Raw genomic sequence first — 22352 nt, forward strand, 5'->3', positions numbered from 1 at the left:
AAGTCAGTGCTCTGCTTACCTATTCCACTGCTCCAGCAAGAGTTTGTGTCCTCTTCCTTTACTCTTAGGAAAATTTGGATTGCCTCCATCAAATCTACCTTTTCTCCTCAAAGGGACAATAATCCCAGTTTATTTGGGGCCTCCATTTATCTGGAACCTACCTGGTTCCAGTGTATCTTTTCTGCACTAAGTAGGAATGGAAGAGTCTTCCTGCTGTGTTCTAACCAGTGTATTAGAAGTCTTGGCATAGTTTCTTTGCTATTGTATGTTAGGTCTCCCTTAATAGAACCAAGGATCCTATATGTTTTCTTAAAAAAAACCATCTCAACTTTTCTTGGTAACTTGTTTCTGACCAGATATTAGCAATGTGAATAAAATTTAAGTACTATCTTGGAGAAACATCCATACACAATCATGAATTTCTATACCTGTGCCACCAATAAAAATCTTGGAAAACTATGCAAAAAAACCCATCAAAATACCTTGGATTATGGAAATCTGAAATAAAACCAACAAGTACTCAGAACATTCCATGTCTTTGGAGAGAGCAGCAAGTTGCAAGTTGGCACACAGCACAATGGACATTATTCTCAATGTGAAGGCAGGACTGTGTCTCCACAAGGTCTGTCTGGTGGTCGCACTTATCAATATTGTCATGGACAGATGCAACTAAGATATAATTAAGACAAATCTTACCAATTGGCTCAACGGTCCACTTATAAAACTATAAGATGTGGGAAAAGAAGTTGGCCATCCCTTTACATCTGTTTCACCATTGAATGAGATCATGGCTGACTGGATAATCCTTCATAATGGAAAAGAAGAACACTGATGTATACATTAAAGTGGAGGACTGAAACAATAGGGGAGAGAGAGAGGTCCAAAGAGTGGATAAATCTGCTGGTTCTGATGAAATATATCCCAAGCTGCTGAGGCAAGGGAAGAGATATCAGAAGCCCTGGCAGTAATTCTCAAATCCTCTCTGGGCCCAAGTTGCCCTACTTTTTTAAAAAAAAAGGACGAAAGAATAGATCAAGAATCACAAGTCAGCCACGCCACCCTCAATTTTTTTTTTTGGGGGGGGGAGTTTTAGAAATTAATCTGAGGTTAGAGAGTGTATTTGCACTTGGAGTGATGCAGATTAATCAGGAAGAATCAGCATAGATTTATGTCACAGCTTGTAGTTAACAAATTTGACTTTTTTTTTGAGCAAGTAACCAGAAGTGCAGATAATGGTAAAGCATTTGATGTGGACTACATGGACTTTAGCAAGGCTTTTGGTGAGGCTGCAGACTAGTCAAGACAGTAAGAGCCCATGGACCAAGCAAAGTGGCACATTGGATCAAAAATTGTCTGAGAGGCAGGGAGAGGAGGGTAAATGGTAGAGGGGTAATAGTGTTACTGGAAGTCTGTTTCCAATGGCATTCCACAAGGATTGATGCTGAATGCATTGTGCGTGGTGTAAGATAATGATTTGAATTGAGATGTGGGGGTACAATCAAGAGGTTTACGATGACATGAAACTTGGTGGAGTCAGAAACAGTAAAGAGAATAGCCATAAACTGGAGGAGGATATGGACAGACTGTGACTGGAGAGAAAATGGCAAATGGAATTCAACCCAGAAGAGTGTAAGATATTGCTTTTAGGGAGGGATAACAAGGCAAGGTATTACATAATGCATGGTAGGACCCCGAAAAGTACTGAAGATCAAAGGGACCTTAATGTGCATTTGCATAGATATCCAAAGGTAGTAGGACAAGTCGATAAGGTGATTAAAGTACATGTGATACTTGCCTACCTGACAAAGGAGAAGCACTTCAAAAGCTTGCATTTTCAAACAAACCTGTTTGACTATAACCTGGTGTCATGTGATTTTCGGTTTTATTATGAGGCACAGAATACAAGAGCAGCGAGGCTATGTAGAAATTGTATGAAATGGTGGTTAAGCTGTGACTAGAGTACTGAGAAGTTCTGGTTACCACGTTACAGGAAAGATGTGATTGCATTGGAGGGGTGAAGAGGAGATTTACTAGGAAGCTGCCTGGGCTGGAATGTCTGACCAAATGGAAAGAGGACTTCATCTGAAAAAGGGGCATCATGCTGAAAGCTTGTGATTTCAAATAAGCCTGTTGGACTACAACCTGGTGTTGTCTGACTTCATGCTTTCCAATGATGTCACTAAGAAACACCATGCAAATGGAGAAATGGAGCAAAAGTGGATCCTCAGGAAACTCAACGACATGGCCAGCATGGGAGAGATGGTTTAGAGATAATGTAGCATGGACATTGAATCCAACTGACAGAAAAAAAACAAACCCGACGTACGGAAGAGCTGTGCATTGATGAGGCAAGCGAAGGTCACCAACTTGCTGCTCTCTCCGAAGACATGGAATGTTCTGAGTACTTGTTGGTTTTATTTCAGACTTCCATAATCCAAGGTATTTTTGTTTTCATTTTTATTTTTGCATGGTTTTCCAAGATTTTTATTGGCAGCACAGGTATAGAAATTCATGATTATCTTGGAGTACTGTGTATGGATGTTTCTCCATTTTATTCACATTGCTAATATCTGGTCAGAAACAAGTTACCAAGACAAGTTGAGATGTTTTTTTTAAGAAAACATATAGGATCCTTGGTTCTATTAACCTAACTTATAATAGCGAAGAAACTATGCCAAGATTTCTGATACATTGGTTAGAACCCAGCTGAAGATTCTTCCATTCCTACTTAGTGCAGAAAACTCACTAACATCTATGGATAGAACTGTGCTAAATGGTGCAGACTTCAAGCAGATCTAGTCACTCAAAACTGGGCATCTGAGAGGTGATGTAGGCCGTCAACAGCAGCAGAATTGTACTCTAGCACAATCTGGAACCTCAAGGCCTGGCATATCCCTCATTCAACTGTTACCATGAAGCTAGGGGATTGACCCTGGTTCCATGGACAGTGCAGGAGAACAGTACCAGGAACACCTGAAGAAGAGATGTCAACCTGGTGAAGTCACTAAACAGGACTACTTGCATGCCAAACTACATAAGCAGCCAATGACAGAGAGAGCTAAGTGATCCAATAACCAACAGATCAGATCTAAGTTCTTTGGTCCTGCCACATCCATTCATGAATAGTAGTGGATAATTAAACAACTGCCTGGAGGAGAAGGCTCCACAAATATTTCCAGCCTCAATGATGCAAAAGCCCAACATATCAGTGCAAGAGGTAAGCATTCACAGCAATCTTCAGCTGGAAGTGCTGAGTGGATGATCTATCTTGGCCTCCTCCAGTGGTTCCTAGCATTACACATACCTGTCTTTAGCTAATTTGATTCACACCATGTGATATCACAAAATAGATGAAGATGCTGAATACTGCAAAATCTACAGGCCCTGATAACATTACAGCAATGCTACTGAAGTATTGTGCTCCAGATCAAGTTGCTCCCCAAACAAACTTGTTAGAGTACAGTTACAACACTCACATCTATCCAACAAGGTGGAAAATTGCCCAAGTATGTCCTGTACATAAACAGCAGGATAAATCATCAACAGTGCTATCAAGCAGCACATATAGCAATAACCTGCTCAGTGATGCCTAGTTTGGCTTCTGCCAGGTCCACTCCGCTCTTGACCTCATTATAGCTTTTTTACAAACATGGTCAAATAAAGCTGAATTTTAGAGGTGAGGGGAGAGTGACTGCACTTTTAATCAAGCCGACACTTGAATAAATATGGCATCAAGGAGCCCTAGCAAAACTGGAATCAGGGACCATAATCTCTGGTGGTTGGAGACATACCTAACACACGGGAAAAAGGTCTTGGTAAAAACAACTTAAATAAAAGCAAATTACTGCAGATGCTAGAATCTGAAACCAAAAGATAAAATGCTGGAAAATATCAGCAGGTTTGGCAGCATCTGTAAGGAGAGAAAAGAGCTGACATTTCGAGTTTAACTGACCATTTGTCAAAGACGGTCTTGGTTGTTGGAGATCAGTCATCTCAGCTCCAGGACATCTCTGTGGGAGTTTCTCAGGGTAGTGGGTGAGGGAAAGAGGAAGAACGAAGGCCAACCATTTTCAGCTGCTTCATCAATGACCTTCCCTCCGTCATAAGTTCAGAAGTGAGGATATTCACCGATGATTGAACAATGTTCCGCACCATTTGCGACTGAAGCAGTCCATTTTCAAATGCAATAAGATCTGGTCAATCTCCAGGCTTAGGCTGACAAGTAACATTTGCACCACAAAATTTCCAGGCTACGACCATCACCAAGAAAAGACAATGACCATGAATCCACTGTCAATTATCAGAAAAACTCATCTGGCTCACTAATGTCCTTCAGTGAAGGAAATGGACATCCTTACCTGGTCTGAAGCAAAATAAAACTGCAGATGCCGGAATTCAAAATTCCAGGTTGGAGGTATTGAACTGGGTGGTGACTGGGAGGTCAGTCAGCCCCTGCAGCCCAGCTCAGTGAACCATTCCCTAAGTTTATATTCGGTCTCCCCAATGTAGAGAAGGCCACATTGGGGACACAAGATGCAGTAAACTAGGTTGGAGAAGAGGCAGGTGAACTTCTGTCTCATGTGGAAGGACTGGTTAGGACCCTGGATGGAGGTGGGGGTGGGGGGGGGAGAAGTGTGGTGTACTGGCAGGTTTTGTATCTTTTCCGGTTGCAGGGGAAGGTACCGCAGGATCATGATAGTTTGTGCTGTTCTCCCCACAGACAAAGGACTGTTGAAGGGAACGGTCCTTGTGGAAGGGAGAGGAGGGGGAAGATGTTCTTGATGGTGGAGTCTAGTTGGAGTTGGCAGAAGCATTTGAGGATGATGTGTTGGATGCAGAGACTGGTGACTGTGGACCCAGCTGCGATGCTCCGTGAACCATTCCCTGAATTTACGTTCGGTCCCCACACATTTCAATTCCCCCAACTACTCCCTTTCTGACATGACCATACTTGGCTTCCTCTATATTCAAAACTAACCACAGTGCAAATTGGAGGAACAACACCTCATCTTCCATCTGGGCAGCAAACAGGCCAGAGGACTCAACAGTGAGTTCTCCAATTTCAAATAATCTGCCCTCCCACCCCTCCTCCCTCTAATCAAATTCATTCATCCTATTAACCAGCCAGCTCTAACCCTCTGCCCGTCTTCACCTATCCCCGCTTCACCACTCTGCCCCGCTACCCCATTTATCTGTAGCTCCTCCTACACCCACTCCCCAGTCCTGAAGAAGGGTTACACCTGAAATATCGACTTCTCCACCACCTGATGCTGCCTGGCTTATTGTGTTCTTCCAGCCTCCTTCCGGTCTATCCTTACCTGGTCTGGTCTACATGTGACTCTGGACCTACAATAATGTGGTTGACCTTTAACTGCCCTCTGGACAGTAGGAATGGGTAACAAATGCTGGCCTAACCAGTAACACCCTTATCCAGTGAATAAATAAAAACAAAATTAACAAGTGCCCTGTGTCATTCAATGGTGTTACCATCACTGAATCCCCCACTATCAACATCCTGGTGGTTATCATTGTTCAGAAACTCAACTGGACACACCACATAAATGTAGTAGCTACAACAGCAAGGCAAAGGCTAAGAATATTTGGCTGAGTAACTCACCTCCTAACTCCTCAAAGCCTGTCCACTATCTACAAGGCAGAAGTCAGGAGTGTGATAGAATACTCCCACTTGCCTGGATAGGTGCAGCTTCAACAACACTCAAGAAGCTTGATGCCACCCAGGAGAAAGCATTCCTTGTTATTGGCACCACATCCACAAGCATCCAATCCCTCCACTGCTGACTGCTAGCAGCACTGTGTACAATCTACAAGATGCATTGCAGAAATTCACCAAAGATTCTCTGAAAACACCTTTCAAACCCACGAGCACTTCCATTGAGAAGGACAAGGGCAGCAGATACATGAGAATACCATCACCTCCAATAGTCCCTCTCCAAGCCACTCACCATCTTGCCTTGGAAACATTCCCTAGGATTTCTCTCCTCAATGGCATTGCAAGCCAACCCACAGCAGGTGGACTGCAGCAGTTGAAGAAGGCAGTCCATTACCACGATTTCAAGGGCAACTAGGGACGGACAATAAATACTGGCCAAGAAGCGATGCCCACATCCCAAAAATGAATAAAAAAGTGTTCGTTTTGCTTGACTCTTGTGTAGTAAAAATTCTCTCTTCACAAAGCATTGTGGCTGCGATTGTGCCAGTAAATAACTGGTATTCGGACTCATCAATAGTTATGCAACACAAGCTGAACAGCATTTTGATAAAGAGGGGAAAGTTGTCTTTAAAGCAACTTGAAGCACGTGGTCAGCAAAAGTATCAAAATTCCATGTTACAATTTCATCCCCTGCGAGCATGCGCATCCAAACAACCAGGAGACTACTTGTGCAAGGCTTTTGTATTTGCATTGGAGAAGTTGCTGTGGTTGACAGATTTTGATGAGAAACTTTATTTATTAACGTTGTCTTTTGCTTCTGTAGACTCGAAGAGCTTGTACTTGCATGACTTGTGAGTTGCGGTCGGCCAGGAGAGTCCTCTTTTTGTGAGGATGAACGTGCAAGATTATGATGAGTTAACTGCCTTCCTGGGAGCATGGGGTCCCTTCCAGAAAACGATATTCTTTTTGCTGAGTGTCATCAACATCCCGAACGGCTACACTGGTCTCTCTGTGGTGTTTGTGGGAGACACCCCGCAGCACCATTGCCGCCTGCCCGACTCTCCAAATACCACCTTCGAAGGAAATAACTCGTCACTGAACCTGAGTCTGCGGATCCCTATTGAAGAAAGGGACGGTGAGCAAGTGTACAGTAGGTGTAGCAAGTTCAAATTTCTTGAAGGAGACCGCTCCAGTGAGACAGCCCGTGAAATAGAGCCATGTGTTGACGGCTGGGTGTACAGCACAGATAGATACATCTCTACAATTGTCAGTGAGGTAAGAGATTTTAAATGTCTTTTTAAGACTATTAAGTGATCTTCATGTTAAATGAGAGTCTTTTTTTAAAAAAAACGAGCCGTGGCGTTGTGCAGATTGGGGTTACCAGGGCATGGACTTTTTCAGCTCCTGTTGGATTTGAAAATGCAGTTAGTTGGACGGCTGATTTGCAAGGCAGAATGATGCCAACAGCATGGATTCAATTCCCATGCTGACTATGGAAAACCGTGAAGGTCCCTCCTTCTCAAACTGGGGTCTTGATTCACAAATATAGGTTTCAAGCTATATTTTGAGAGGTTTAGTTCCCTGGACCTGCAGGTAAGGCTTCCTAGGGTCTAGCAGTTTGGATTTTGGATACTGGAAAAGAAACCAAAGATGCCACAAACATTATCAGGAGAGTCTTGTGAGCATTTACAGTGATTTGTATGTTATTTTTTGGGTGGGGGCAGGGAGGAAAATGTAAGGATCGAGCTGCATTGTTTTTATTCATTTGTGGGATGTGTGCATCACTGACTGACCTGTGTTTATTGCCTGTCCCTTGAGACAGTGGTGTGATCTGCCTTTTTGTACCGCTGCAGTCCACCTTCTGTGGGTTGACCCACAATGCCATTAGGGAGGGAATTTCTAGGGAACACATGATGTGATACAACTATATTTGAAGGTTAGGATGGTTTTGGGATAGAGAGAAAGACTGTTTCTGATCTCTGTTTGCTCGTTCCCAGTCCATTCTGAAGTTTTTAAGATGTAATTATTATCAATTAAAGTAAGTGAAAGATTTTAAGGGCAGAGGATGGCTAATAATGTGTACTCGCTGGTGCAAATAATGTGCTTGACTCAACCAGTTTTGCACACTTTTCCACCAATAGTCATGGCATGAAACGTTTAATTTGTAGTTTATAGCAAATAATTTAAACCTCAAACAATTTAGGTGAGAATCGTTAAAAATGATTTACACTGACTGTTTTAAAGAATCCAGCTAACAGTAATCCACATGGCAGATGTCGCCATTATTACAGTCTTCCTCTGTTTTTCTGAGAAGCCATTGTGACACTCACTTAAAATATTCTTTCTTCAGATCCAGATGTCTTGGCTAACTCAGCACTTATTTCCCATTCCGAATTATCCTTGATAAGGTGGTGATAAGCTGCCCTTTTGCATTGCTGCAGTCATTGGGGTATCAGGACACAGAGTGCTGTTACGAAGTTTCAGGATTTTAACCTAGTGCCAGTGAAGGAATGGTGATGTAGTGCTAAGTCATGGAGGTGAGTGGCTTAAAGGGAAATATGCAGGTGGTGGTGTTCCCTGTGTTTTACTGCTCTGCACCTTCAAAGTGTTAGAAGTAACAGGTTTGGAAGTTACTGTTGAAAGAGCCTGGGTGAGTTACAGCAGTGTACCTTGTAGATGGTGCCCACTGCTGTTGTCATGCATCAGTGATGAAAGAAGTGTTAGTCAAGCAGGCTTCTTTCTTTTGGTTGGTGTCAAGCTTCTTGTGTTGTTGCAGCTACATTCATTCAGTCAAGCGTATTTCTTCACACTACCTTTGTCAAAATAAAATTCTAATCAACCTGTTCAGAAATATCAATACACACCTTTGAAGCAGATGGGACTTGAACCTGGACCTCCTAGCCTAGAGTTGCAGACACTATACCGCAAAAGCCCTCAGGTTTGAGTAGGAGGGACCATCATGGTTTCCACAGTCAGTGTAGGGATTGAACCCATGCTGTTGGCATCATTCTGTCTTGCAAACCAGCTGTCCAACTAACTGACCCCCTTCAGACTCCTAATGACGGTGGGCAGACAGGAAGTGAGATACTTTCATAAAATTCTTACCTTTAGTCCTTCGCCTATTGCCACAGTATTTTTTATAGCTGGTGGAGTTCAGTTGCTGGTCAATGCTAGTCCCTAGGATGTTGGTACAGGGGATTTCAGTGAAGGTAATGTCAAGGGACGATGGTTGAATTCTGCGTAGTTAGAAATGGTCTTTGTCTGGCATGAATATTACTTGCCAACGCAAGACATAAGATTTAAGAGCAGAATCAGGCCATTTGGCCCATTGAGTCGGCTGTGCCATTCGATCATAGCGTATATGTTTCTCCCTGTAACTCTTGATCCCCTTAGTAATCAAGAACCTATCAATCTCTATCTTAAACACAGTCAATGACTTTGCCACAAAAGGAAATGGAGGCCATGAGTTCCACGATTAACCACCCTCTGAGTGAAGACATTTCTCATCTCTGTTCACTCTAAGGCTGTGCCCTTGGGTCCTAGTCTCTCCTCCATATTGAAACATCTTCTCTACATCCACTCTATCCTGGCCTTTCAGAACTTTGTAAGGTTCAGTGAGATCCTCCCCACTCCTCACCCCCATGTCATCCTTCTAAACTACATTGAGTACAGATCCAGAGTCGTCAACTGCTTCTCAAATGACAAGCCCTTCATCCCTGGGCCCATTCATGTAAACCTATTCTGGATCCCCTCCAATGCCAGCAAGTCCTTCCATCGATATGGAGCCCAGAATAGTTCACAATGTTCAAAAAGGGGTCTGACCAGTGTGTTATGGAGCATTTAGCAGTATATACCTGCTGTTGTATTCTAGCCCTCTTAAATACAGGGTGGCATGGTGGCTCAGTGGTTAGCAATACTGCTTCACAGTGCCAGGGACCCAGATTCGATTCCAGTCTCGGGCGACTGTCTGTGTGGAGTTTTCTCCTCATGCCTGCGTGTGTTTCCTCTCACATTTCAAAGATGTGCAGGTTAGGTGAATTGGCTGTAGTGAATTACCCATAGTGTTCAGGGATATATAGGTTAGGTGCATTAGTCAGGGGAAATGTGGAGTAATAGGGTAGTGGAATGGATCTGGGTGAGTTACTCTTCAGAAGGTCAGTGTGGACTTGGGCCAAATGACCCGTTTCCACCCTGTAGGGATTCTTTGCTTCTATGAATACTAACATTGAATTTGTCTTCCTGACTGCCAATTGCATCTGTATGTTAACCTTAAGAGAATCCTGAATGCAGACTGCTAAGTCCCTTTGTGCATCTGGTTTGAGTCCTTTTGTCAATTAGATAATAGTCTACACATCTGTTCTTTATATCAAAGTGCATAGCCTAAGACTTTCCCACATTATATTCCATCTGCCATGTCTTTGCCTACTCTCCTATCCTTGTTGAAAGTGAGGACTGCAGATGCTGGAGATCAGAGTCAGGATTAGGGTGGTGCTGGAAAAACACAGCAGGGTCAGACAGCATCTGAGGTGCAGGAGAATTGAAGTTTCGGGCATAAGCCCTTCGTCAGGAATGATTTATCTGCTTTCAGACCTTTCAGCATCTGAAACGCCTCCTTAGTGATGGCTACTAGATTCACCTCTGTCCTGATTCTCTCGAAGTTCTGGTATGCTGCTGAAGCAAAGTCCCAGTTCAGTTCCTCTGCCATTGCTATGTTCCCCATTATTATTTCTCCAGCCTCATTTTCCAGTCATCCAATTTCCATTCTTGCCTATCTCTTACCTTTTATCTATCTTAAAAAAAACTCTTCCACTCTTCTTTTATGTTGCCAGTGTGACAAAACTATGGATTTAAGAAATGTATTTTGTCTTGGATTTTTTTTAAGAGAGATTTTAAGACTAAGGTGCAGAGCTGTCTATTGAAAGCCGATAAAGAAATCAATTTGTGAGGCCTTGGCCTTCTTCTAAAAGGTTGGAATAATAAAAACAGCCTGAATGGTCAAGTTTCCACATAATCAGAATATTTAGTTTTAGTTTTAGTTTTTCAGTAGCAGCTGCTGGTGTCTTGGAGCTGGGGTTAGAAACCGCAGAACATCTCTCTCTGTCTCTGAGTTTGCTGTTGATGTTATCCTCCTTAACTGGAGAATTGCGTGTGAGACAATCTATTTTTCTGAATTTGCCTTTTGCCAAGGGTTTGTTTATAGGATGTTACTATACTGGAACTATAGTTTGTAGTGGTTAATAATCTATTATTCTGTAAAGTCTTCCAGTAGTGTTATTTGAATTTCTTTTTTCTTTTGTTGTATTTTAAGTATAGTATATGAATAAAGTGGTCCTTTGATCAATCCAGTTGTACCTTGGCACTTGCCTTTAAAATAAGAAAAAGTTAGGGTCGAGGCTATCTCCTTAATATGTAGTGAGCGGGTTCGTTCTGGTCCATAACACTTGCTAGCTTGTCCTCATTTTATTCACATTCTTCACATTGTTCAGGTTCTTACTGAATTTGAACATGGACTCTTTCAGTATCTGAGGAGTTGTGAGTAGTGCTGAACATTATGCAATATTCAGTGAACATCCCCAGTTCTGACCTCCTGATGGAGGGAAGATCAGAGGTAATACATCTGAAACAACGGATTGAGAGTACATTATTACAGCTTGGGGCAGGCATACTCTCTCTCATTTGTGACAAGTTTCTTTTCCACTGTTTTAAATTTTAAACTGTGAGAAAATGGGTTGAAACATCTTCACTTCGAGGGTTTAATTCAAGTTCAGGTATGCTGTTTTTAAAAGAAAAGCCTGTTGTAAAACTAAATTTTGGGATGAGGGCAGTGCTCCCAAAGGCAGCATTTTTGATTGCTAGTTATCTTTGAATGTGGTGCTTAGGTGCCTTAAACCCTCCCCTCCCTCTCAAAGACTCAGTGATGAAGCAAATTGGAGAAAAACATCCATTCATTTGAGAAGTCAGAACTCTAGTCCCTGACACTCACTCAGAAGTGGGAATGCGATCAAATGAGCTTTTCGAGGAAAATAATCTGACGTTTAGCAGCTCTGGAGAAAGATGGCAGGGATAGTGGGGTTAGTGACTAAGCAGTTGTATGTATAACTGTGTGTATAATGTTTTGTAATAGATGCCTGTTGAATCCTTCAATACCATCTGGGCTCTCAAGTCTGGGTTCTTTGTTGAAAGTTATTCAGTGCCTGATCATGGTATCTGCCATTGGAAAAGGATGATTGGCCAGGTGTTTTTTTTAACACCGCTTGCACCTGCAACCCCCTCAAACCATCACTGAACCAACCAGAAACTTCAGGTGGGTATAGAACTGGCAACAGCACTGCCTTTGATATCATGGAGTCTCCTGCCATTGGGAGAGGTCTGTAATTTCCAAGGAAAGCCTGCTAATTGCCCAAATGGTACAAAGGTGCGGCAAGCCTCAAAGGGGCAATCTAGGGGTCTTGGCGATCATGAGTTGGAAACAAGTTCCCCGCGGCTTCACTGTTACTGAATGACTATACTGTATTGAGGCACTGATACAATCCATAGTGTCAAAAAAAAGTTTCCCATCTGTAGCAATACAACTGAATTCCAAACCCACATTTTCCAGCAACAGCAAAGTAACTTTGATTTGTTTAGTGTCCTAAACCTAATGAAACATCTTGAAACACTCGGTGTGAGTTAGAAGATGTGATTTCACTGAACAAAAGATTAAAGTATGGCACCTGACCTCCAGCCTAGTCAGAGAGACAGATCTTCCAGAAGGCTTTGGGGAGAGGGGACATGAATTTCCTTTCGAACACTTCTCCAGAGTTTCTGGATTAGGGAATGGAATGCTGGAGCAATTGATAAAAAGTGGGGGTTGCTCAAAAGGGCAGAGTTGGAGCACAGCTGTCACTGGCAGGGATGTTCCCTTAACATTGTCTGTAAGTAGGCTCTCTGCTGCCTGCAGTGACAACAATAAGGGGAGGCCGTGGCTTGGTGGTAATGTCACTGGATGAGTAATGAGGACCCTAGACTAATGTTCCAGGGACATGCGTTCCTACCATGAAAGATGGTGACATTTGAATTCAATTAAAAAATGCTGGCCTAATCACATTACTACTGTTGTAAAAACCCATCTGGTTCCTTTAGGGGAGGAAATCTGCCAGCCTTACCTGACTTGGCCTATATGTGACTCCAAGCCATAGCAATATGGTTGACTCCTAATTGCTGTCTTGGCAATTAAGGATAGGTGATAAATGCTGGCCCACATCCAATGAAAAGAAAGTTTCATGTTTAAGCAAAGGCTTTTTAATATCATAAAGTAGCCCAAGGCACATCAGGAGAGAGCCTGTGCACCACCTTGCTGCTAAAATTGTCATGATTGTTAAACATCAGCAATGTAAAAATGACAAGGGATTTCTTTTGTCTTTTTGGATTAGCCAACACAGACTGCAGACACTGTTTAAGATCACAACGAAGTAAGACCAAGGGCAGTTCTTTGTGGGTGGGACAGGGTAATGCATTCCCAGCAGAATTTTTCTGTTTCTCCATCACTACTGGCTTTACTGGAGGCTTTTAACTGGTGGGTTCTCAAAGGTGCTTATTATGGACCCAAGGTCAGGAGGAATGAAGATACAGTAGTGCAAAATTTGGTAGTCAGTACAAATTCAGAAATCGAATGTGATGGCGAAACATCTGTTCCTGCCTCTGAAGCACTCTGGAGCAGACAATAAAACTATGACAAGGCAGAGGGGAGTGATGGATTGATGCTCGTTGATGGAAGAAATGGATTCCAGTCACATAACAAAGCAACATGCCAGCCACCACCACAGAGTTAAAATACACTTTTACTAAATATTCAAGTTAGAATTGCTGTTCAAAAATACTTGCCACTAAAACCATTTCGAAAGTTCACAATCTTCAGTGATTCTCCATTGGCTCCTGTGGCTGTCATTTGTTACTTTTCAAAGAGGTCCCTATGCAGTTGACAGTGTGCAACTTTAACAGACTTTGGTTAGGCCACACTTAGAGTATTGTGTTTAGTTCTGGTCGCTACATTACAGGAAGGATATGGAAGCTTTGGAAAGGGTGCAGAAGTGGCTTACTAGGTTGCTGCCTGGATCAGAAGATTTGAGCTATAAGCAGAGGTGTGAAAATCTCGAGTTATTTTCTGAGGAGTGGCGGAGGCTGAGGGGAGACTTGATAGAAGTCTATAAATTTATGAGATGCATGGATGGGGTTGACGGTCAGAACCTTTTCCCAGAGTCAAAATGTCTGTAATAGGGGGCATGCATTTAAGGTTAGAGGGCCAAGTTCAAAGGAGATGTGAGGGCAAGTGTTTTTTTACATAGAGGGTAGTAGTAATGTGGAACATGCTGCTAGGGATGGTGGTAAAGGCAGATACGATAGGGGCATTTAAGGGACATGAATATGCGAAGAATGGAAGGATATGTTCTAAGAGCATGCAGAAGGGATTAGTTTCATTTGGTGGTGTATTTGGCATAACATTGTGGGCCAATGGGCTCCTTCCTGTGCTGTACAATTCTACACTGGGCAGGCCGACCAACGCCAGCTCCATCAATGGCGACCGACTTGACACTGACATTTTTTACAAACTCACCGACTTCCACAGCTACCTGGATTACACCTTCTTGCACCCTACCTGCTGCAAAAATGCTATCCCGTATTCCCAATTCCTCCGCCTCTGCCATGTCTGCTCCCAGGAGGACCAGTTCCACCACAGAACACACCAGATGGCCTCCTTTAAAGACCGCAATTTCCCATCCCACGTGGTTGAAGATGCTATCCACATCTCATCCACATCCCGCACCTCCGCCCTCAAACCCCACCCCTCCAACCATAACAAAGACAGAACCCCCTGGTCCTCACCTTCCACCCTACCAATCTTCGTATAAACCACACCATCCACCGACATTTTTACCACCTCCAAACGGACCCCATCATCAGGGATATATTTCCCTCCCCACCCCTTTCCGCTTTCCGCAAAGACCGCTCCTTCTGGGACTACCTGGTTGGGTCCACGCCCCCCAACAACCCACCCTCCTCTCCTGGCACCTTCCCCTTCCACCACAGAAATTGCAAAACCTGCGCCCACACCTCCATTCAAGGCCCCAAAGGAGCCTTCCACATCCATTAAAGTTTTACTTGCACATCCACCAATGTCATTTATTGTATCCATTGCTCCCAATGTGGTCTCCTCTACATTGGGGAGACTGGACGCCTTCTCACAGAGCGCTTCAGGGAATATCTCTGGGACACCTGCACCAATCAACCACACCGCCCCGTGGCCCAACATTTCAACTCCCCCTCCCACTCTGCTGAGGACATGCAGGTCCTGGGCCTCCTCCACTGCCACACCCTCACCACCTGACGCCTCATCTTACGCCTTGCAACACTTCAACCCCAGGGCATCAATGTGGATTTCACCAGTTTCGTCATTTTCCCTCCCACTCCACCTTACCCCAGGTCCAACCTTCCAGCTCAGCACCATCGTCATGACCTGCCCTACCTGCCAATCTCCCTTCCCACCTATCCGCTCCACCCTCCTCTCTGACCTATCACGTTCATCCCCACCCCCCTCCACCTATTGTACACTTTGCTACCTTCTCCCCAGCAACCTCCCCCCTCCTATTTATCCCTCCACCCTGGAGGCTCCCTGCTTCATTCCTGATAAAGGGCTTTTGCCCGAAATGTTGATTTTCCTACTCCTCGGATGCTGCCTGACCTGTTGTGGTTTTCCAGCACCACTCTACTCTCAATGCCTGTTAAAGACATCATTGATCGGGAAGGTCCATTTGCAAATAACTCGAGTAGATCAGCATCAGGAGAAAGCAGTCTTCTGGTACTTTTGTTTTCTCAATACTTTGCTGTGTCCATTTTAATTGCATTGGCATTTCGGCTTATGTTTACTGATTATCATCTTTCACTTTTCTTTTGAGTATCTCAAGAAGGACAGACTATGCCTCTCCTGGAGGCACATGTTTAAGAAGGCTATGCTTTAACACTGACCTCCTCTTCTCAAATAAGACCTGATTTGCAGGTATTTCTTGTTTTATGCTGCTGTTAGCACAGAGAGGTGGTGTGAATGGTCCTGAGCAGTTATTGAAATCTGTGCCTGAAAGGAAAAAGACCTGGACAATGATTTTGGCTTGGACTGTTAAAATGAGTAATGATTGAAATTCCTGCCAAACAGGTCAGAGGATGTCCCAGGTCTTGCAAAATCTGTCACTGGGAATTCCAGGGTTTGTATGTAGTTTCTGGTTAGGATTCTTACACTTGCTTGCCCATGTTTTAAGTTGTTTGCATGATGCTAAGGGAAAGGTTAATCTCTAATTTTTATCAGCTCAAGAGTGTTAATTACATTCTGATATGCTCCAAAATTATTTTGTGTTGTAAGTATAATAAGTAAAATTAGGAGTTAAGTGTCACATGTAGTTGAAATGTTGGTAAGTGTAATATTTGCTCTGAAAATGAATGTTACAATTGGATGTAGGTGAAGCAAGAAGGCATCTGGGTTTGATGCAAAATAAACATGTGCAAGTTACTGGGTTAGCAATAAATGATTATTTTGTACATGCTAAATGAACTAAGTGCCAGTCAGAAGATGTTGATTGAACCTTTCATTGCCCAGTGACCTAAGGAGACATATTTCAATCATTGATGTTGTGCTAAGTTGATCCCAGTGTCAACGGGTTTATGAGAAAGTGCCAGAGGTTTAAATTTGATAGGTATCAACAGATATCTGCAAGTTCTCCTCCAAGCAACACACCACACACCAATATAGTTGCTGTGCCTTCAATGTTGCTGGATCAAACAGCACATGGACTGCAGCTTGTCAAGAAGACAGACCACATCACCTTCTCAAATCCAATCAGGGATGGGCAACAGATGTTGGTTTGGGCAACAAAGCCCAAATCTCCTCTGAATTCAAAGGTTTTAAAACAGTAGAACTCTGATTAATCTGCAGTCTTTGATGTACTACATAAGGAGAAGCAAACTAAAGCTGGGAATTAATTTAAGGCTCTTTCTTTCAAGAGAAACTTGGTTAAGTGCATTGCAAAATGTGATTAGGAGGTGGAATGAAAAGGGACATGGTAGACTGTGTTCATTGACTGGATAAACTGAAGTTGGTTTGCATATAAATAAGTCAATAATTCTCCTTGTCGGAAGGTCAAAGAACAGGCATTAACAGATAAATTGGACAAAGCTATTACAGTTGCTTGGGATACAGCAGATCCATTGAATAGGTTTTATTTATTTTCATGAGTTGTCACACAAAGACTAGAAATAAATTCCAGAGATTAGTTATTTAATCTGACTAGAGCTTTCATTTTGCCCTGGCTGGATGAGGACTAAATGTGTTTGTCTTGAAATAGCCACTTAATTACAACCAAGTCAATGGTAAAAGAAAAGAATCAGAAAAGATCATTTATCCATTTCAGACTACGGTGAATCATCAGCATTCAGCAGATTAGTTGAAGATTTAACTAATTTCTATTTATGATGAAAGGATTACACTTTTTTAACCATGAATCAAATGCAATCTGACCCCTTCAAATATTCAGTTAAATTTTCATTTTTCCTGCATTGGTGGCAATGGAGCAGGTGCTGCTGGAATGTCCTTGTACACACTTCATTGAACCAGGTTTGATAACCTGGTAATGGTAGAGTGGGGGATCTGCCAGGCCATGATGTTGTAGATTATGTTGGAATGTGCCAGTGCTGCTGCTTATTGACCTGTCTTGAATTGCTAGATCTGTTCAAGTCTGTCCCATTTAGCACAAAGTTAAAAATCACACAACACCAGGTTATAGTCCAAGAGATTTAATTGGAGCACTAGCTTTCGGAGCGCTGCTCCTTCATCAGGTAGTTGTGGAGTACACTGTTGTAAGACACAGAATTTATAGCAAAAGTTTACAGTGTGATGTAACTGAAATTATACATTGAAAAATACCTTCATTGTTTGTTGAGTCTCTCATCTGTTAGAACGACCATGTTAGTTTCTTTTCTTTCATATGTAAATCATAAAACTTTTTTTAAAAGTTACATTCTCAGGTTAACTGTAACAATTGGTGTCAGCCCAGATAAGATGTTAAGATGTAGAAGGTGTTAGCCCTCTGTGTTCTGTTGTGTGTGCCATAATGTTTAGATTGATTCTAATCTGAAATCTAACCTAATCTAACCTCTCACTCTGTGAGAGAGAGTGTATATATGTGTGTGTGTGAGTGTAAAGTGATCTAAGTCTGTGAGAGGGTATATGTGTGAATGTGGGATTGTGTATGTGTGTGTGATCACCTGTAGTGTGATATGAACCCAAGGTCCCGGTTGAAGCCCTCCCTATGGGTATGGAACTTAGCTATCAGCCTCTGCTCGGCCACCTTTCGCTGCTCCCCTTGTCTGTCAGCGGTCTAGTGTACTAGTTATGCAGTGAAGGTCACAGTTTGAGAATAGCCATCAAATGCTCCCGCACTGTGGGTAGGAAGGGGAATAGGGACACTCTTGTGCTATGTTTTTGACAGAACGTCAGAGCACTCAATCAAGACAAAAGAATTTCAGTCAACCCTCAAAAAAAAGCAAGGATTTTAACCTAGTATTCCACTTCCAATGTCAATGCTACCAGTACCATCCCATTTAATGACCACAACTTGCTACTTTTTGCTGTTCCTTAATGATCAGACTCTGAACTGTTTGTGCATTTTTATGGACTCTCCTTGTTAATAATTTGTGTTTGTATGTTGTGTTGTGTTGTTACTACTTCTCGATTTTAGCAGCTACTAAACTCTCACTTTATGATAACTCTAGAAGGCCTGGTTCCCTTAAAAGGTTCCCTTTTATGACAGAGTTAATTTGGTCTGGGAGAAATTTATCCACATGTGGAGGGATCGTTACAAATTAACCTCGTCATGACCAACCCAGTGGGTGGGGGAATTAAGAAGTGGAGCCAGTTCATCCCTCCTCACCAGGGTAGGTTAATAATTTAGGGTATGCCATCAGGAATTATAACCGACTGGGAACCATGCTCAGGGAGTGCTCATAACTCTGAGCATCATTAGGTTACTGATTCCTGAAGCTCTACTAATTTCGGACTGTCAAACTGTAAAAGACTCATTGCTCCCAACTTTCCTTCCTATCTGTTTGCCCACCCTCTTCCACACTAACATATCAACACCACCTCAGCAACTCCCATAAGCTCTTCTCGAAAGTAGTAGTCTTTTTATGTGGCACTTTATCGACTGCCAGTTGGAAATCTGATACGCTATATCTGGTTCCCTTTATCTACCCTGGGTCGATCTATCCTCCAAGATCTCTCGTGCATTTGTCTATTAGTATTTTGAACGGTAGAAACATTTCCTGATGGCACAAAGGTAGATAGGAAAGATCTTTGTGGGAAAGTGAGCTGTAACTACATTGCACAGTGATTTAGATCGGGTTAAGCAGGCGAACATTTGTGAAATGTGAATGTGTCTGCTTTAGCAAGGAGAATTTAATAAAAAAGAACAGAATGCTATTTAGTTAGGGAAAGATTGCAGAAATCAATAGCACAAGAGGATCTAGGGGTCTCTTACGCCATGAATAACCAGATTTGTACGTAAATAGAACAAGTGATCAACACATTGTCGTTTATCGCAAGGAAACTGGAATATACAAGTAGAAAAATGGTGCTGTAGCTGTACATAGCCTTAGTGAGCCCACATCCAGAGTACAGTGTTAGTTTTGTTCTAAACAGATGTAATCACATTAGCAGTTCAGAGAAGGATTGAGAGATCCTGGGTTGAAAGGGTTGGCTGAAGAGGAAGGGTTGAGCAGGCCAAGCCTACACCCATTGGAATTGAGAAATATGAGGGATGATCTTACTAAAACACAAGATCCTGATTTGACAGAGTAAATGCTGAGAGGACGCTGCTTCTTGCAGGATAAGTGCAGAGCCAAGAGGCTATGCTCCATAACAAAGGAGAGTATCCCATTTAAGACAGAAGAGGACAATTTTTTGAGGTTGTTTAGTGTATGGAACTCTCTTCCTCAAGAGCAGAAAAAACTGGGTCATGGAATACTCTCAAGGCTGAGTCAGGTTTTTGATCAACAAGGTAGGCGATGGTTATGGGAAGACAGGCAGGACTGTGACGTTGAGGCCACGATCACATCAGCCATGATCTTATCTAATGGTGGAACAGAATCAAGGAGGTGAATGGCCTGCCCTGTTCCTAATCCTTGCTTGAAACACAATTTTCCTTTTACAACACTGTTGAATCTGCCTGAATATATAATTGTGTCCTAAATGTCTTATTCCTCCTCCATTAATGGCTACCAGTACTTTTCCTGATGACCGATACCAAGCTAACTGGTGTCTAGTTTGCTGCTTGCTGTCTCCTTTCTCTTTTGAATTAAAGTCTTGCATTCCAGTTTGTCAATCCAGAATCTAGTGCATTAATCTGGGAGATTAAAAAAAGGGCACATCTGCTATCTCTACAGCTACTTCTTTTAAGACCATAGGATGCAGACCATTAGTGCCAAAGGATTTCAAGTTTAGTAGTCCATTACTCTTCCTGGTGCCTTCCCATGTATGGAAATAGGCTATTTGGCTTCTTAAGCCTACTCTGCCATTTTAAATGGTGCGGCTGGTCAGACTGTAACCTTCAGCTTCACCTGCCATTATTTAATTCCTCAATCTCAACCTCTGGTTGTGAATATACTAAGTATGGTTAGTAAATTTTGAGGATGACACTAAAATTGGTGGTGTGGTGGACAGCAGAGAAGGCTGCCTCAGAGTACAATGGGACTTTGATAAAATGGCCAATGGGCCGAGGAGTGGCAGATGGAGTTTAATCTAGGTAACTGTGAGATGCTATGTTTTGATGGGCCAAATCAGGGCAGAACTTATACACTTAATGGTAAGGTCCTCAGTAATGTTGCCAAACAAAGACACCTTGGAGTGCAGGTTCAAAGTTGAAAGTGGAATCACAGGTCAAAAAGGTAGTGATGAAGGCATTTGGTTTGATTGCCTTTATCGGTCAGTCCATTGAGTAGAGGATTTGGGAGGTCATGTTGTAGCTGTACAGTATATCGGTTAGGCCACTTTTGGAATACTGCATTCAATTATGGTCTTCTTGCTATAGGAAAGATGTTGTTAACCTTGAAAGAGTTCAGAAAAGATTTACTTGTAGAAATATACAATATATTTCTCATTAGTTTTCTCTTGTACGCTTGTTTCTGCCACTCTTTTTCTCGGACAATGTGCTGCCAACACTGAAGATGGCAGCCAGAGTTGTGTATGTACGGATAGTCAACTGTGACACCATTCTTATTTTCCCTGTACAGTTTGTTTCTATAGTGTGAATGGGCACTGCCATCTTTGTGACAGGCAGCTACCTTCCTGTCACTTGACAGCAATCTGGCACTGTTGTGCCTTGTTTCTAGCTAAATGACACTAATTGCAGCTTGCTTCAAAAAAAGGGGCTCCCTTTTTCTGGTTTCTAAATGTTCCCCAATCTTCTGGCCTACTACTAAACTTTTCAATATTTTCTGACTTTTCTTGACAAATTGATATCATTCTTAATGTCCCTGGGTAGCCACAGCATCATTTTCTTCTCAAACATAAATATCTTTGAGAGTTATGCAGCATTTTCCTTTTAAAAAATGTTTCCCACTGCTTCTCTTCTGTCAACCTTGCTTAGCCAATTTTCCCAGTCCACTTTCCAAGGAGAGATTGGGAAGAAGAGTCTTATGAGCAAAAGCGAACAGGTTGGGACTCTACTCGGAGTAGATCTACCATTAGCTCAGATCGTGGGTGATGTGATCATGGCCTTAATGTCACAGTCCTGCCTGTCTTCCCATAACCATCGACTACCTTGTTGATCAAAAACCTGACTCAGCCTTGAGAGTATTCCATGACCCAGTCTTTGCTGCTCTTGAGGAAGAGAGTTTAGAACATTGAGAGGTGAGCTCATTGAAGCATATAGGATTGTTAAGGCACTTGACAGAGTAAATGCTGAGAGAATGCTTTCCCTCATGGGAGAGTTAGGACCAGAGTGCATAGTCTCAGAATAAAGGGGTGCTAACTTTATCCTGAAATGAGGAGGAACTTCTCTCCGAGAACAGTGAGTCTTTGGAAGTCTTTGCCATGGAGATCTGTGTGGACAGAGTCCTCATGTATATTTAAGTCTGAGATAAATTCTCGATCGTCAGGGAATTCAGGGTTATGGGGAAAAAAGTAGGAATGTGGACATGAGAAATGGTGAATCAGCTGTGATCATATTAAAGGGAGATGCTAAAGGGCCTTCTCCTGTTTATGTTTCCTATGGTCTTGTGGTCTTTAATAGTAACTGTAGCTGGAGCAGTGAGAATTGAACCCATACCATTTGCTTTATGCTGCATTCCAAACTAACAGTCCAACCAACTGAGTTAACCAGATCCCCACATGACAATATTGCATTTCAAAATGCTGCTTTCTGTTGGAATATAGTCTCCAACAGTACGTGTTGGATGTTGGCGTTGACTGGTGGAAACAAGCTGTGTTCCCCAGGTTTAGCCACAGATGCTGGAAAGTGCACCAATATTTGTGTCAGAATAACCCAAAGTTTACCAGACGGTGATTTGTGTACATTTTCACTTTGACCACGGACAACCTATTGGCATTGCACAAAGCAACTAAAAGCAAAACACCTCTCTGATCTCTCTGCAACAGCTGAAT

The 22352-nt window shown here is 42.6% G+C and overlaps 2 protein-coding genes across 2 annotated transcripts in view; both read left to right on the plus strand.

The window, feature by feature from the left end:
- trappc11 (trafficking protein particle complex subunit 11) overlaps nucleotides 1-6650 on the plus strand; it is a 75111-nt gene extending 68461 nt beyond the window's left edge. Inside the window, exon 30 of the mRNA XM_072594792.1 lies at nucleotides 6495-6650. Coding sequence (XP_072450893.1) covers nucleotides 6495-6560 — 66 coding nt within the window. The 3' untranslated portion in view covers nucleotides 6561-6650. The remainder of the gene's footprint in view (nucleotides 1-6494) is intronic.
- Nucleotides 6563-22352, plus strand: part of LOC140495749 (solute carrier family 22 member 4-like) — a 37524-nt gene continuing 21734 nt past the window's right edge. Inside the window, exon 1 of the mRNA XM_072594815.1 lies at nucleotides 6563-6946. Coding sequence (XP_072450916.1) covers nucleotides 6563-6946 — 384 coding nt within the window. The remainder of the gene's footprint in view (nucleotides 6947-22352) is intronic.

This window comes from Chiloscyllium punctatum, chromosome 2 (assembly GCF_047496795.1).
Source record: "Chiloscyllium punctatum isolate Juve2018m chromosome 2, sChiPun1.3, whole genome shotgun sequence".
Classification (NCBI taxonomy): Eukaryota; Metazoa; Chordata; class Chondrichthyes; order Orectolobiformes; family Hemiscylliidae; genus Chiloscyllium; species Chiloscyllium punctatum.